General features: G+C 41.7%; 1 protein-coding gene across 1 annotated transcript in view; it reads left to right on the forward strand.

Moving 5' to 3' along the window:
• Window positions 1-12,958, forward strand: part of csmd3b (CUB and Sushi multiple domains 3b) — a 470,660-nt gene that overhangs the window by 347,456 nt on the left and 110,246 nt on the right. The window contains exons 19-25 of the mRNA XM_061742392.1: window positions 3,021-3,137; window positions 3,479-3,694; window positions 7,075-7,263; window positions 8,985-9,085; window positions 9,319-9,387; window positions 9,522-9,678; window positions 10,623-10,814. Coding sequence (XP_061598376.1) covers window positions 3,021-3,137; window positions 3,479-3,694; window positions 7,075-7,263; window positions 8,985-9,085; window positions 9,319-9,387; window positions 9,522-9,678; window positions 10,623-10,814 — 1,041 coding nt within the window. The remainder of the gene's footprint in view (window positions 1-3,020; window positions 3,138-3,478; window positions 3,695-7,074; window positions 7,264-8,984; window positions 9,086-9,318; window positions 9,388-9,521; window positions 9,679-10,622; window positions 10,815-12,958) is intronic.

The raw sequence follows: 12,958 nt of genomic DNA on the forward strand, positions 1-12,958 counted from the left end.
ATACACACAGAATTACACAAAGACAATTTGCAGTGAAGGCTGCTGTGGCTGATACCAATGATTTGGGGAGAAGATTAGAGATCGGTGGGCAAATACGAGCTGTGTGTGTGTGTGTGTGTGTGTGTGTGCTATCTAGGTACATGTGTGCTTGCAGCACCTTTTATCCACGTGCCTCCTGTCGCCTCCTCTGCTGCGTGAGCCCCGAACACAGGAAGGTTTGAGTGGAGGTTGATGAGAGCCGGTGTCGGCTGTCACCTCTCTTTCCTCCCAAATCAGGAACTTGAGGGCAGGCGAGAGGCTGTGGGGGGGGGATCTGTCCCTCCCTTTTGCTGTCTCTTTTTCCAGTAAAGATCCTGCAAGAGAGGCAGGAGGAAAGATGGACGCCGCTCCGCAGCATCAGTTTTGCAGCGGCTCCGGTTTGCTGAAGCATTCGCTCGTGAAGATTTTTTAAATTACAGAGTCCCATATTGGAAGTAGTTATCCTCCGAGGAAACGGGTTGAGCATGACCATCAAGCACACTGCCTAGAATTGACACGCTGCATGCCATCAAACGTTACAGACGTGTACCCGTACGTGCACAGAGGTACTCATACAGATATTTGATCTATGTTCTGCTGTGTGGTAAAAATGAAGAGTAAACAAAAAGCCCTTATTTTGACAAGTAGAACTCATTGAATTTAAGCAAGACATCGCCAAAGACATCCGAGACAGCCTTCAAAACTTTAGCCCACGGCAAATGTTGTTACTGTTGATGATCTACAGCTGCAAAACTGCTTTTGATGGAAATATTTGACTTAATGGGAAAGAGGAAATGCAGTCAATCAGAATGCTTTAAAGCTACAGATATTTTTGAACAATATTAAGGATATTCATCATTTGGACTTTTTTAAAGTTAGATATGTTACACACAAATTATAAATGCAAATGTGGTGTACAATAAATGCAGAATAAACCAACTATAAAGCAGGTATGAGCTAAATGAATTGACATATTTGTGAATAAGAATGAGTTCATCAGATTCCCTCAACCCAGCTCCATTGAGAAGGGAAGAAGAGAAGAAAGTATTGGAAAAAAGGTAAATGAAATGAGGTAAACTCATACTCATAAGGGGCAAAGCAGAGATGGAAGAACTGGCGAGAGTAGGTAGAAGTTAAGTATTTCAGATTTTTTGCACACACAAAGTAAAGAGCCTCCTGGCAAGAAAAGACGATCAATTATTAATAGCGGTGTGTGTGCCTGTGTGTGTGTTGGTGGTTGCTGTGTGTTTGTACGGTTGGGAAGCATTCTCACTCCTGACTCTTGGCTCTGCAGATGTTGTTGAGACCACGGAGGCTGAGCATGAGCAAGCTCATGCCCTCGTGCGGTTTGAGCACAGTTTCACTTCCACACTGACCTGGTGTAGCGCTCACAGCAGCAGTCAACAGAAAAGAAAGATGCGCATGGATTTAATTGTGGGATACAGCTGCCAGAGCTGGCGTTCTGCTCCCACCAACAGTTCCTTGTAAAATGTCAAGAAACTTCGGCAGAACTCTCAGGCCTGACTTTTTACTTGCTGCCCTTCTACCGATGCAGTTTTAATTTAATGTTACAGCATTTTCTAGGCATATTGGCAGGCAAAATGTGACCAAATCCTCCACACTGTATGATAAACCAACTGAAGGAAGCTGAAATGAAGTTTCCTGCAACATACAGAGTCCATGCATGCATTAAAATGCAAAGAATGGTGGGCAGCTCCTCCCACGCTGCAGGGACCGGATGTCTGTGGAAGCAAGGCCTTGCGAGGTCTTCGAATGTTATAAAAGTAGTCAGGAAGAATGAATACAACTCATTGACATTGCATAAAATTAAAGCTTTAAAAGATTAAGAACACCTCAGAATTCTGACTTTATAATGTGGGAAACCAGCTTGAGCAGGTGCCTTGACATTGTTTTACTTGGGGTTCATCGACTCAGAAGAAGAACACATCCCAAAGTAAGAAAATCAGCTGTTTTGAGGGTAACAGGAATTACACTTACAGCCCAGCTGGTCACTTATGTAACAAGGAACTTGGCATTTTAAGCAGTCACTCTAAATCCGTGTGGCCCACACTCTCCACTGCATATTTTAACATTTCCATTGCATGCATTCGATTTTTCTTCTTCGCTATTCGATTTCTTTTCTTTCTTTCAATGATTATAACTTGAGGCTTTTTTCTTTTTTCACAAAGCCCAGTGCTGCTTAGACCAATCATCCAATATCACACAAGATAAAAAAGGCCCTTTCGGTGACGTTTAAATACTTGAAACATTTACATTTTCACCATGTCAGCAGCACTGCCACATGGATTTCTTTGCGGGAGGTCCACCGCTTTTCCTGCAGACACGCCAGGCTCCAGAGTGTGCGTTGGTGGTTTCAGAAATAGCAGCTCATGAAGAGGTTAGCATGGATGCTGCTACGGTCATTCATACTAGAACTGGAGGGTCAATTGTTTTGGAGAAAAGGGAAAAAAACTAAACAAACTAAAATACATAGAGGGCTCAAAGGAGTAGAATTATTCATTTTTATCCCTACTGTTTCTTATCTGTGCAGTTAAATATTGTATTACTTTTCTTTTTGGGTGGAGTCGCAACTACATCAACAACCAATGCACTGTTTATAATTCTGGTGCAGTGGATGGCAGATTTTGTGTTATTTATTTGCTTATTCTCTGTTTCTGCAAAAGTTAGAGGAATTGATCTAAAATCTTCCTTTTAGATCTAAGAGGAATGCAATCAAAACAGCGGCTTTCCGTTCTCTGTTGTGTGAAAAAAAAAAAAAAACAATTCTGCAGCCGGCGGCACATGCACACATTTCAACACCTCCCTCTTTGTCTTCCCCTCGAACGTGTACGCAAGCAAATACGGCCGTGTGAGCCTTAGAAACGGCGTTAAAGGTCCACAGGGAAGCGGTATTTGTTTAGCCACCAACGGTCTGATGTGAACCTTCACTCCACCTCTGCCCCCCCCCGTCTCTCCCTCTCTTCTCTCCCCGATCTCCACAGCTCTGTGTGGGGGAGACATCCGAGGACCCTGGGGAACCATCCTCAGCCCTGGATATCCAGACAGCTACCCTTCATCTCTCAACTGTACCTGGACGGTGGAAGTCAGCCACGGCAAAGGCAAGGGACAGACAGACAGACGGACTGAGCTCAAGCAGCGTGTCGCAAGAGGGCTCAGTGATTCAGACACTTCTCTCCCACAGCCTTTTACTTCCACGATATAAAGATTTTATTCATTTTTATATACTGGAATTGGAGGTCATATTTAAGGGATCTTGTAATAACATAACGTTATATTAATATGCAAAGGAATGCTGTTTAATCGAAAACTATAACCGTGTTTGCAGTTTAAAATGTATGTCGGCTCCAATTGCACAGTTAAATAATTTCTTATGATTAAAATTTAATGTATGAGAGTAAAACCCATATTTAAACCCCGCTTGTGTTTGTGTCCCGGACAGGAGTGCAGTTTCAGTTTAATTCCTTTCATCTGGAGGACCAGCACGACTACCTCTTGATTACTGAGAACGGGAGTTTCCTGCAACCACTGGTTCGCCTGACCGGCAACGAGTTGCCTAGCAACATCAATGCTGGTCTCTATGGCAACTTCAAAGCCCAGCTACGATTCATCTCTGACTTTTCCATTTCATATGAAGGCTTCAACATAACTTTCTCTGGTATTGTACTTCACACTTTTATTGATGATAAGAAGTTGGTTTTCGTTTTTAGTTTACATCTTGTGTGCAGAAATGCTGTGAATTCAGAAGAATCAAAGTACGCCTAGTACAGTATGCAGTCCGAACTGTTCCTACATGTTATACATGTTTAGGAATAGTTATGCAGGACTTTACATTTGTGAAAAAGATATGCTTATGCACTTTTTCAGTGTCTGCCATTCTTAACATGGGATGGGCAGCAACCACTAAAGCATTATGTTCTTCATCATAAAGGGATGTTCTGTTTCTCTTCTTTTAACAACGGGGCTGTGTTAATTCTATGCGTGTCCTCAGTGATACCTGCAGTGCAATAAAACCATGACCGGTGCACTCTCGGAGCAAGTTACCAGCTCTTCGTGGCAGGAACAACAGAGCAGTGAAGAGAACGAAAAGAACAATTTAAAATTCCACACTGTTGATTTCTATGTATCCAATGCTAAAATAAGTATTAACCCCAGCTTTTACTCAAACCTTAACATTTCGGACCTGTTTTGACTGGCGGTACGTGAACTTTCATGGTTTTGGTTTCTGAGCATCTCATCAGATGTTCCCAAATTCTCCAAATTGAGAGCTTGCTGACTGCTGTTTACTGCATCTGACAAAGTAGCTACAAATAAATCCTCATCAAAATAGCTTAATATCCCTTTAAACCACTAAGGCCACGTTTATACATAGCTGGGTATTTACAAAAATTGATATTTCCCCCTCTACGTTTTGAAAAATCTCTTCATTTACACGAACCCGCATAAATAGCTGTTAAGGTGCTATGAGCAGCCAAACCTACAGGGGGCAGTGTAACGAGAAGATAAAGTCATGCTAGCCAATCAGAATCCTGGAAAAAAACATCAACAAATGACACGAGTAACTTCCAGTTACTTCCAAGATGAACGAGACGCTTTGGTTTGGAGTGACAGAAAAGTGGAGTTATTTTTAAGTGTGACTTTAGAATATAAAACAGGTAAGATACTGGTGACGTTTCTGTGGCATAATGTGACGTTCTGAAGCCTGAATCTCTGTTTCCCTCTGTTTACAAGCAAACGTGAAAACTGAGTTTTTGAAAATCTCCACTTTGGCCGAAGTTTTCAGAAATGATCGTTTTTGGTGACTTTGAGCTTCGTTTTCGTGTAAAAGAACGGCCAAAACGCATGAAAACGCCACAGTTTTTGCTACGTGTAAACGGGGCCTAAGTGAGATAAAAGAAAATAGTTACCCAGAGTTACCGTGTGATCAATGGCTCCCCGGTGACGTAAGGGTGGAGAAGGTCACTCATGTAAAGGGTTCCTGACCTCTTAAGAACTCTAAAATGTTCAAATAGATCTTGAGTTGAATCATCAAAGAGAATATGATCAAGTATGTATCGTAGAAAGTGTGGTGTTCTTTCACTTTCACACTCTTTCAAAATAAAGGAACTGTTGAGGTGCAGAGGATCCTTGGAAAGGGCTCCTCTGCCTGATTACCCTTGCCATGCTCCTTACGTGACCCCGGAGTAAAGGAGCACTTCAGTCTACACGAGGGCTGTTTTACTTCTCCCAGATGGCATAAGCTGATACTCACACTCTAACACATGGGAGGTGTCACAGGAGATTTTGGTTTCTCATCTCGGCATGCGCTAACATCCTGCAGCACACTGCAAAATACATATAATATCCTCTGTGACTTAGTGACTAAAAAGAATGACATTTCCTGGAGGAGTTTGGCTTGTTGAGTTCAACTGAGGCCAGACTGTCTTCAGCGTAGACAATGTAACTATTTGTTATAGACCCTTTTTCTGTTTGTAAACTATGTATGGCGGAGATGAACAGCTTGTCAAGCTATTATCAACTAAAGATTATCAACTAAAGATCCCAAACGTCCCCTTAACAGGTTGACTTTTGACAAATGGTGTTCGACTTTTAGATCTGTGTTCTATTAATGAGTGGGCTGAAGACGTTAGAAAGTGGCCAAATATACAGTAGCCAGATATATATACCGATTTAATTGAGAAACCGAGCGTGTACACTAGAAAGAAATGACGCGCCTGGATGTCACTGGATGTTTATGAACACGTTCTCTGGTCATGTACAGAACATCAGATAACATGACGTAGTCTCAGGGTGCTTTCACACCTGTGGCCCGTTTGTTTTGTTCCGATTCAGGGGCTGAATCGATACAGTTGTTCCGTTTCTCGTTTGTGGAATTTGTGTTCACAAGGCAAACGTCTGTACCGTTTCAAAGCTGATAACAAATACCATGCGCGAACCAGCTGCTCTCTGATTGGTCAAATGAACCCGGAAGGAGTTTCCTCTTCCGTACCCCGGGATAAACGACACGCCCCTTTCAGCGCAGCGCAGACTGCAGCCGTTGGCTTTGGCTGATTTATGGTTCCGTGTTACACCAACGTAGAGCCTACGGCGTAAAGTACGGCGTAGGCACTGCGTCGATTTAACGCGGAACCATAAATCAGGCTTATGCGCTCGGAGCAGAGCGGAGCCCGGCAGCGGACGAGAGGCCGCCTGCCGCAGCCGGGTTCGTGCTGCTGTTCAATTCGGGCAGGGTTTGCGCTGCGCAAACCCTGCCCGAATTGAACATTGTTTAATTTCATACAATGTTTAATTTGTGCTGTGCTGGGACAACATCTTGGCATGTCCAATAGGAAAGAAGGTGGTGGAGGCTGCACCGACTCTCCTTGCGCCGCGGTCGCACATACACAATGAATGGAGTTGTATCGGTTGCTGTGTGGATCATGTTCTCACTACAAATACAAAAAATTAACCGTTTCAGGTCTCGAATGGAATCGGGCCGAGACCACCTCTCCTAGGCGATCTCGGATCGCTTGTTTTGTACCGTTTCAGAGCGCGATTGCTGTGTTCACATATACCAAAATGTTCCGATCTTGAGGGGGAAACGTTCCCTGTATCGGAACAACTGCTTGAAACGGTACAGGTGTGAAAGCACCCTCAGAGTACAGTGTTTTGAGATGAGAACTTCTGTTCTGCTTTATATGTATCCATACAGACATTATATGACGTAGGCTGAAAAAGGCTCTATTTGTCATTGACACCTGGACACAGGTTCTCAGTCACATACAGTGAAGTGGTTTCCTTTCAACGGTTTTAATTAGTCAAAGGAGTAACTGAATTATTCAGATAAAGAAATGACCTTGAATGTGTTGAAACTTAAATTAAACTGGTTCCATTTTTGCCATTGATGTAAAAGTTATGTACTGTATGCATCATACACAGTATGTTGGATTGTTTAAGCATGTCGGGGACCGTCTTGTCAATGTGGGCAGACTTTAAATGATTTTCATTTTCTAGTTGTCTCTTTGTCTTTCATTTATTTTTCTATTTCTTTTAATGCAGAGTATACTTTGGAGCCATGTGAGGATCCTGGGACACCTCCATTCGGCAGGAGAAACGGCTACACTTTTGGAGTCGGAGACACTTTGTCGTTTTCTTGCAATATTGGATACCGCCTTGAGGGGGCACCAGAGTTAATCTGTCTCGGGGGTGGACGGAGAATATGGAGCGCTCCCCTACCCAGATGTGTTGGTGAGGGTTGCTGATTTTGAGCATCATACATCCTGTCACGCTTAAGTGATTTCTGATTTGGGGGTGTGTAGCTGCAGAGAAAAGTTAGTTTACAAAAGTGCATAGTAAGTTTACAAAGGTGCATGGAAACAGTGTAATCTTTTACACTTCAGTCCTATTTTGGGCTTCAAGTGATGTCTTCAGTGGTGGTGTGTATGTCATTATTTCTCTGACATCTTTGATTTTTTTCTTTGTCGAGACTAATAACGTAAAGACGAATGGTTCTGTGTGTAGTTGCTATATTTAGTTCCTCTGTGCTGCGTTACACGCTGTGGTACTCATCAAAGAGGAGGGGGCGAAGATGAGAATCGAGGGAAGATGAGAGTTCCTACAATGCGCTGTTTTCTGATATACACATTTGTTTTGAAGAAGCAAATGCATAGTTTTTTCCCCTTTTCCCTCCTCTAAAGATTGTAAAAAAAGGAAATGGTGAAAGTGTCTGTCCTCTGTACACGGCACTGCTGCTGATCCAAAACGCCTCATTTTGATTTCAGCCTTTTTCTTCTCTGACTTGTCTACATCACCATGAAGTACATTCAGATATTACTTACCTGGGGGGCGGCTTTGGCACTCCTCACATGAAATATGTGCAGCTGCCTCGCACTTAATCCTTTCTGACCAGTCGGCTGACCAAGCACACTCCCTTCAGCACACAGGACCTAAGTACAGCATGAAACAAAAAAACCAAAGTGTGTCAAAATATGTTAAATGTAGTATCTGTCTCCAAAGGTTAAACCTTAACGTTTTGCATGAGGTACAATTTTGCAGCCTTAAACTCTTGCTCTAGTGGTCTGTGATGTTCAAGGGGCCAAATTTCAGTTCCTTGTTTTCCAAGTTTTGTCCAAAAAGGAGTGAAAAAGGCATCAAAAGGAGTAAATTCCTCTCCCAAAACATTAGAGTTGGTTCTCATTATCTGTAAAGATCCTTCTTTCTCTCTCTCGTATTGACACTCCACCAAAAAGAGGAGAAGAAGAGGGAGAGGATTGAAGAAGCAGGAGAGGAAGGTTGATTGAAGTGGAAGACAATAAAAGAGTCACTATCATGTACCACAGAAGAGAGAAAGAAAGTGTTATAGTGAGAGAATTAAAGAGAAAACAGGCAGAGGGAGGAGAGGTAATTTTCTAAATGGATACTATAGGAGGGTGATTTATTGATCATTTGACAGCTGTAATATGAGCTTTACGTAAGTACAGAGAAAGAGCGGGAAAGACAGGATAAAAAAAGAGCGTGCTGACATGAACTGTACAGGTAAATAGCAGATGGGAGACGTGTAGAGTGTCTTCAGGTAAATCACCTTCTCAATTCACACTCTCCTCCACAAAGAACTGACAATTTCATTCTTTAAGAGGACTGTAGATATCCTTTCATGGGTACAAACACATAATGCACTTGTGAGAAGTAGTCATCCTTTTCATAGGAAAGGTTTTAGAAATCCGTACCTCTCCGACGACAGTGTGAAGTCTGAAAGTGAAAGAGTAGGTCCAGTCCGCTTTGAAATCCCACCGGAGACTTGGATAATTTACAAAAATGACATTTTCTTCATGGAATAATGACAATGAATGACTCCCATAACTGCATTAAAAAGCTTTCCTATGTGGCTCGACCACATCACTGTAATTTCAACTATGTTTCTGTACTTTTCTTTTTTCCTTTTTCCTAACTTCTCCTCTCGCTGTCTTTAGCTGAGTGTGGTTCTTCGGTTATAAACAACGAAGGGATACTACTGTCCCCAAACTACCCAATTAACTATGATAACAACCACGAGTGCATCTACAGCATCCAGGTAACCCCGGACATTGTAAGCGTTTTAAGCATGCGGCCCATCCAATCAATCTCCCTTATTGAATTTCTCGTTATGCTTTGCGCTCTCTTTCAAGAGAGACTCTCAAAAGACATTTTTATAGAGCTGTTATGAGGTTTGGTGGAATTTATTAACCATTTTTAGGTTATTCTGAGTCCATCTTGTCTGCACTGCTGGTCACTAAAACTTAATCTGGATTCACTGTTGTACTCAAGGTGCAAGCTGGGAAAGGCATCAACATCTCTGCAAGAACCTTTCATCTGGCCCAGGGCGATATTCTCAAGGTAACCACACACAAACACCATTTTTGGGAACATCTGTGTGATTTTCTCCCCTGACATCAGTGTTCAGCATCAATCAGTGAAGAAGTGATGATTGGTCTTGACGTGTGCTGCATCAACTGTTGCTGTTGTTACAGATTTACGATGGCAAAGACAACACAGCCCAAGTTCTCGGAGCGTTCACCGGGTCGTCCATGTTGGGCCTGACTCTGATCTCCACATCAAACCATCTCTGGCTGGAGTTTTACAGCGATCCGGAAAGCAACGGAGAGGGATTCAAACTGGTTTACTCAAGTAAGTTCAGCAGGGTCGAGTGTTGATGTGTGTGTTCTGATGTTCACCCAAATGCACTCAAGTTTCACAATTCCCTCCGAAGATGCATGGCTTGAAATAGAAGCTGTAATTGTTTGAATGGATGCTGGATGGCTGCATAGCACGATCTGCTTTGAGCCTCTATGCTGCTTGCCTGCAGTGGATCAGCATTTTACTTCCTCCTCCACACTTTTTTCACCCTTTGCAAAGTTATTTTGGCATCTTAAATCAATGCCCTTGCCTTCTGATAGCATTGCTGCAACATTTCTGTTTTTGGTGGTTTTATACCGCCCTATGTTTTGTAGTTATGTTTGATATTTAGGATAAAGGATGTAATTCAGTGTAACGCTTGAGATTTCAATGAATAATGCATGTTGTTTTGTTTCCATCTACGTATCTAACAAACACAATCCTTTCCGAGGGGTAACTATTCACACTAGATGTCAGGGTGGTGACAGATATGTTTATGTTGCTCTCTGGTAAAAGAATTACCTTCCAAATGGCCATTTCCAGGGATTTAGACATGTACCCACATCAATCTGCCGGGAGATAACTCAAATACTGGCGCACCTTGTCTTCTAGGTAATGCCGTAGATCAAATGCCAGTTATGGTTTGTAAGCATATTTATAAACCTATTCATATCCCACGCTCCAAAACTGTGCACTAACTGAATATTCAGAATATTACCATGGAAACTGAGTTCAGGCACACAGTGAAAAAATACAATATTAAATTGGATAAAGTGTATACATGCTCCAGTATCACGCCTAATAATGCTACGTCTCACGTATCTGAGAGCAAAATAGGTTCTGAGAAATCAGCAGACTCAGAAACAGCAGACTTGAGTGTGCCAGATATCAAGGGAAAGTGATGTGTATCCAACACTGAGGATTTTTCTCCATTTTGTTGTTTCCTGTCTCTCTAGGTTTTGAATTGTCTCATTGTGAGGATCCAGGTGTGCCTCAGTTTGGCTTCAAAGTCAATGACCAGGGCCATTTCTCTGGGAGCAGCATCACGTACAGATGTGAGCCTGGATACACCCTGCACGGGGCTTCCACCCTCAAGTGTATGACCGGCGAACGGAGAGCCTGGGATAACCCTCTGCCTTCTTGTATAGGTGTGTCCTTGCTTTAGGAGGCTATTTACACTTTAAAGCAGTCAAATATGATTCCTTTCTCTTGAAAAGATTCACATTCACAAACTTACAGAGGTATTTGGCCTCATTTTATGCTCTGAACCTTGAATAAAGTTCTATAAAGCAGCACAATGTAACTTTTCCACCTTAATATAATATTTCCAAAGTCATTGTGATGGTACATCAACTTCCAACAGGTTTAATGAACCTTTGTTATGGTCTGAGGGGGTCTGTATTGCCTTCACTGGCACTATGTAACTTGGAGATGCATGGTAGGAACCCTTCCACACTACTGGTAAAGCACTACTGCTTTTGTCCAAAGGAGCCGCCAAACTCAACAAAAGCTGAAAGTTACATTGTGCTGCTTTAACAAAGGAAAGGAAACGGTAACTAGCATTCATTATTTGTCATATTTTTCACTGGTTATTTCTGTTACTTGTTTATTTATTGTTTATTGTTTTACATGATGCCTTGGTCACATTTTTTGTTCAAATTTGAGTCATTTAATTTTGAGTGTCGGCTAATAATGATTCCCAGACCTATAATGCACAAAAATGAAAAATAACAAAAACCACCCTGTCCTTTCTGTCCTACCAGTTCTCAAATTATAAATAGAAGAAGCTGCTGTAGCTCTGCATTTTCTATCCAATTTGAAATATTTCCAAATTGCAGACAATCCTGAAATGCAGAGGAGCCCACTACGTTTATGTCAGCCAGTGATGCCAACTCATCAGGAAGGACAGGAGCCTTTGGCTTTACAATCCATATTATTGCAATGGATGCTGTAGGAAAGAGTAATCAAGTCATGAGAGAGATAAAAAAGGGAGTAAAAAATCACCATAAATATGTTTAGGACTACAACAAAAACATTTCCAACCCTCCCCCTTTGTCCTGACTATAGGCCAGTGCAGCACCATTGAATATTTATTGTAATTATTGCATTAATTAGAATTATATATGAATAATTAATACACGGTGGCACCAGGCCAGTACAGGATCAGCCAGCGGGGCAGTAGCGGATGTGCGATTCATTTACAGTCCAGATGCAGAAAGGTAAACGTCTCCTGCTGTGATCTGAGTGCAGCAGCTGTGCGAGGATCGGGGGGGATTAGGATCAGGAGAGCGGCCCACAGCAGTCCACTCAGGACTGAAAACCATACAAGCCCCTCAAGTTAAAATATCTAAATGTCTCTAAATGAGAAAAGCTGCTAGACTTGTCGCTTTTGGATTTTTTTGAAAGAGAAAAACGGAGTCACTAGAAGTGTCTGAATACCCGCTGAATATAGTGACACACTGCAAAAACCAAAATCTTAACAAGAATATTCGTCTTATTTCTAGTTAAAATGTCTAATTTTTAGTAAAAATCTCATTACATTTAAAACAAGACTCATCACTGGAAAAAACAACAATTTCCACCTGTTTCAAGTAGATTTTCACTTAAAATAAGTAGAAAAATCTGCCAGTGGAACAATATTTTTTTGCTTGTAATGAGAAGATAAATCTTGTTCCACTGGCAGATTTTTCTACTTATTTCAAGTGAAAATTTACTTGAAACAGGTGAAAATTGTCAAATAAGTTATTTTTCTGGTAATGACTCTTGTTTTAAGTGTAATGAGATTTTTTCACTAAAAATGAGACATTTTAACTAGAAATAAGACAAATATTCCTGGTAAGATTTTGAGTTTTTGCAGTGCAAAGACGCTAGAAGTGTCTGAATACTCGCTGACTATAGCGACAAAATCACTCAGTTTGCTCACTGGCTACAACTGCTACCCTTGAAAGCAAATTAATGAATACTGTCATTTAGTGAAACAAAATTAAAAAAAAAAAAATATATTTTAATCATCATGAAGTGACATAACGCATCTTTGAGGTCAGTGACTGCCTGTAGCGAGTAGCAGTAGCTAGCCCATTCCACGTACGTTTATCTCAGTTCCTTTTGTCCAGAGAATCTGATTATGGATCATGGGATCATGGGATTATGGATCAAGTGATTCTGATCCAGAGGAAGAAAAGTCAAAGAGAAGGGGTAACGTGAATATTTTAGCAACTCAAATTTAAGCCACAGGAGTTCAGTCCTGGCTGCTAAATGGACGTCGTGTTCCTTCGACACCCTTCCCTTGAAA

This window comes from Cololabis saira, chromosome 15 (genome assembly GCF_033807715.1).
Source record: "Cololabis saira isolate AMF1-May2022 chromosome 15, fColSai1.1, whole genome shotgun sequence".
NCBI classification, from domain to species: Eukaryota; Metazoa; Chordata; class Actinopteri; order Beloniformes; family Belonidae; genus Cololabis; species Cololabis saira.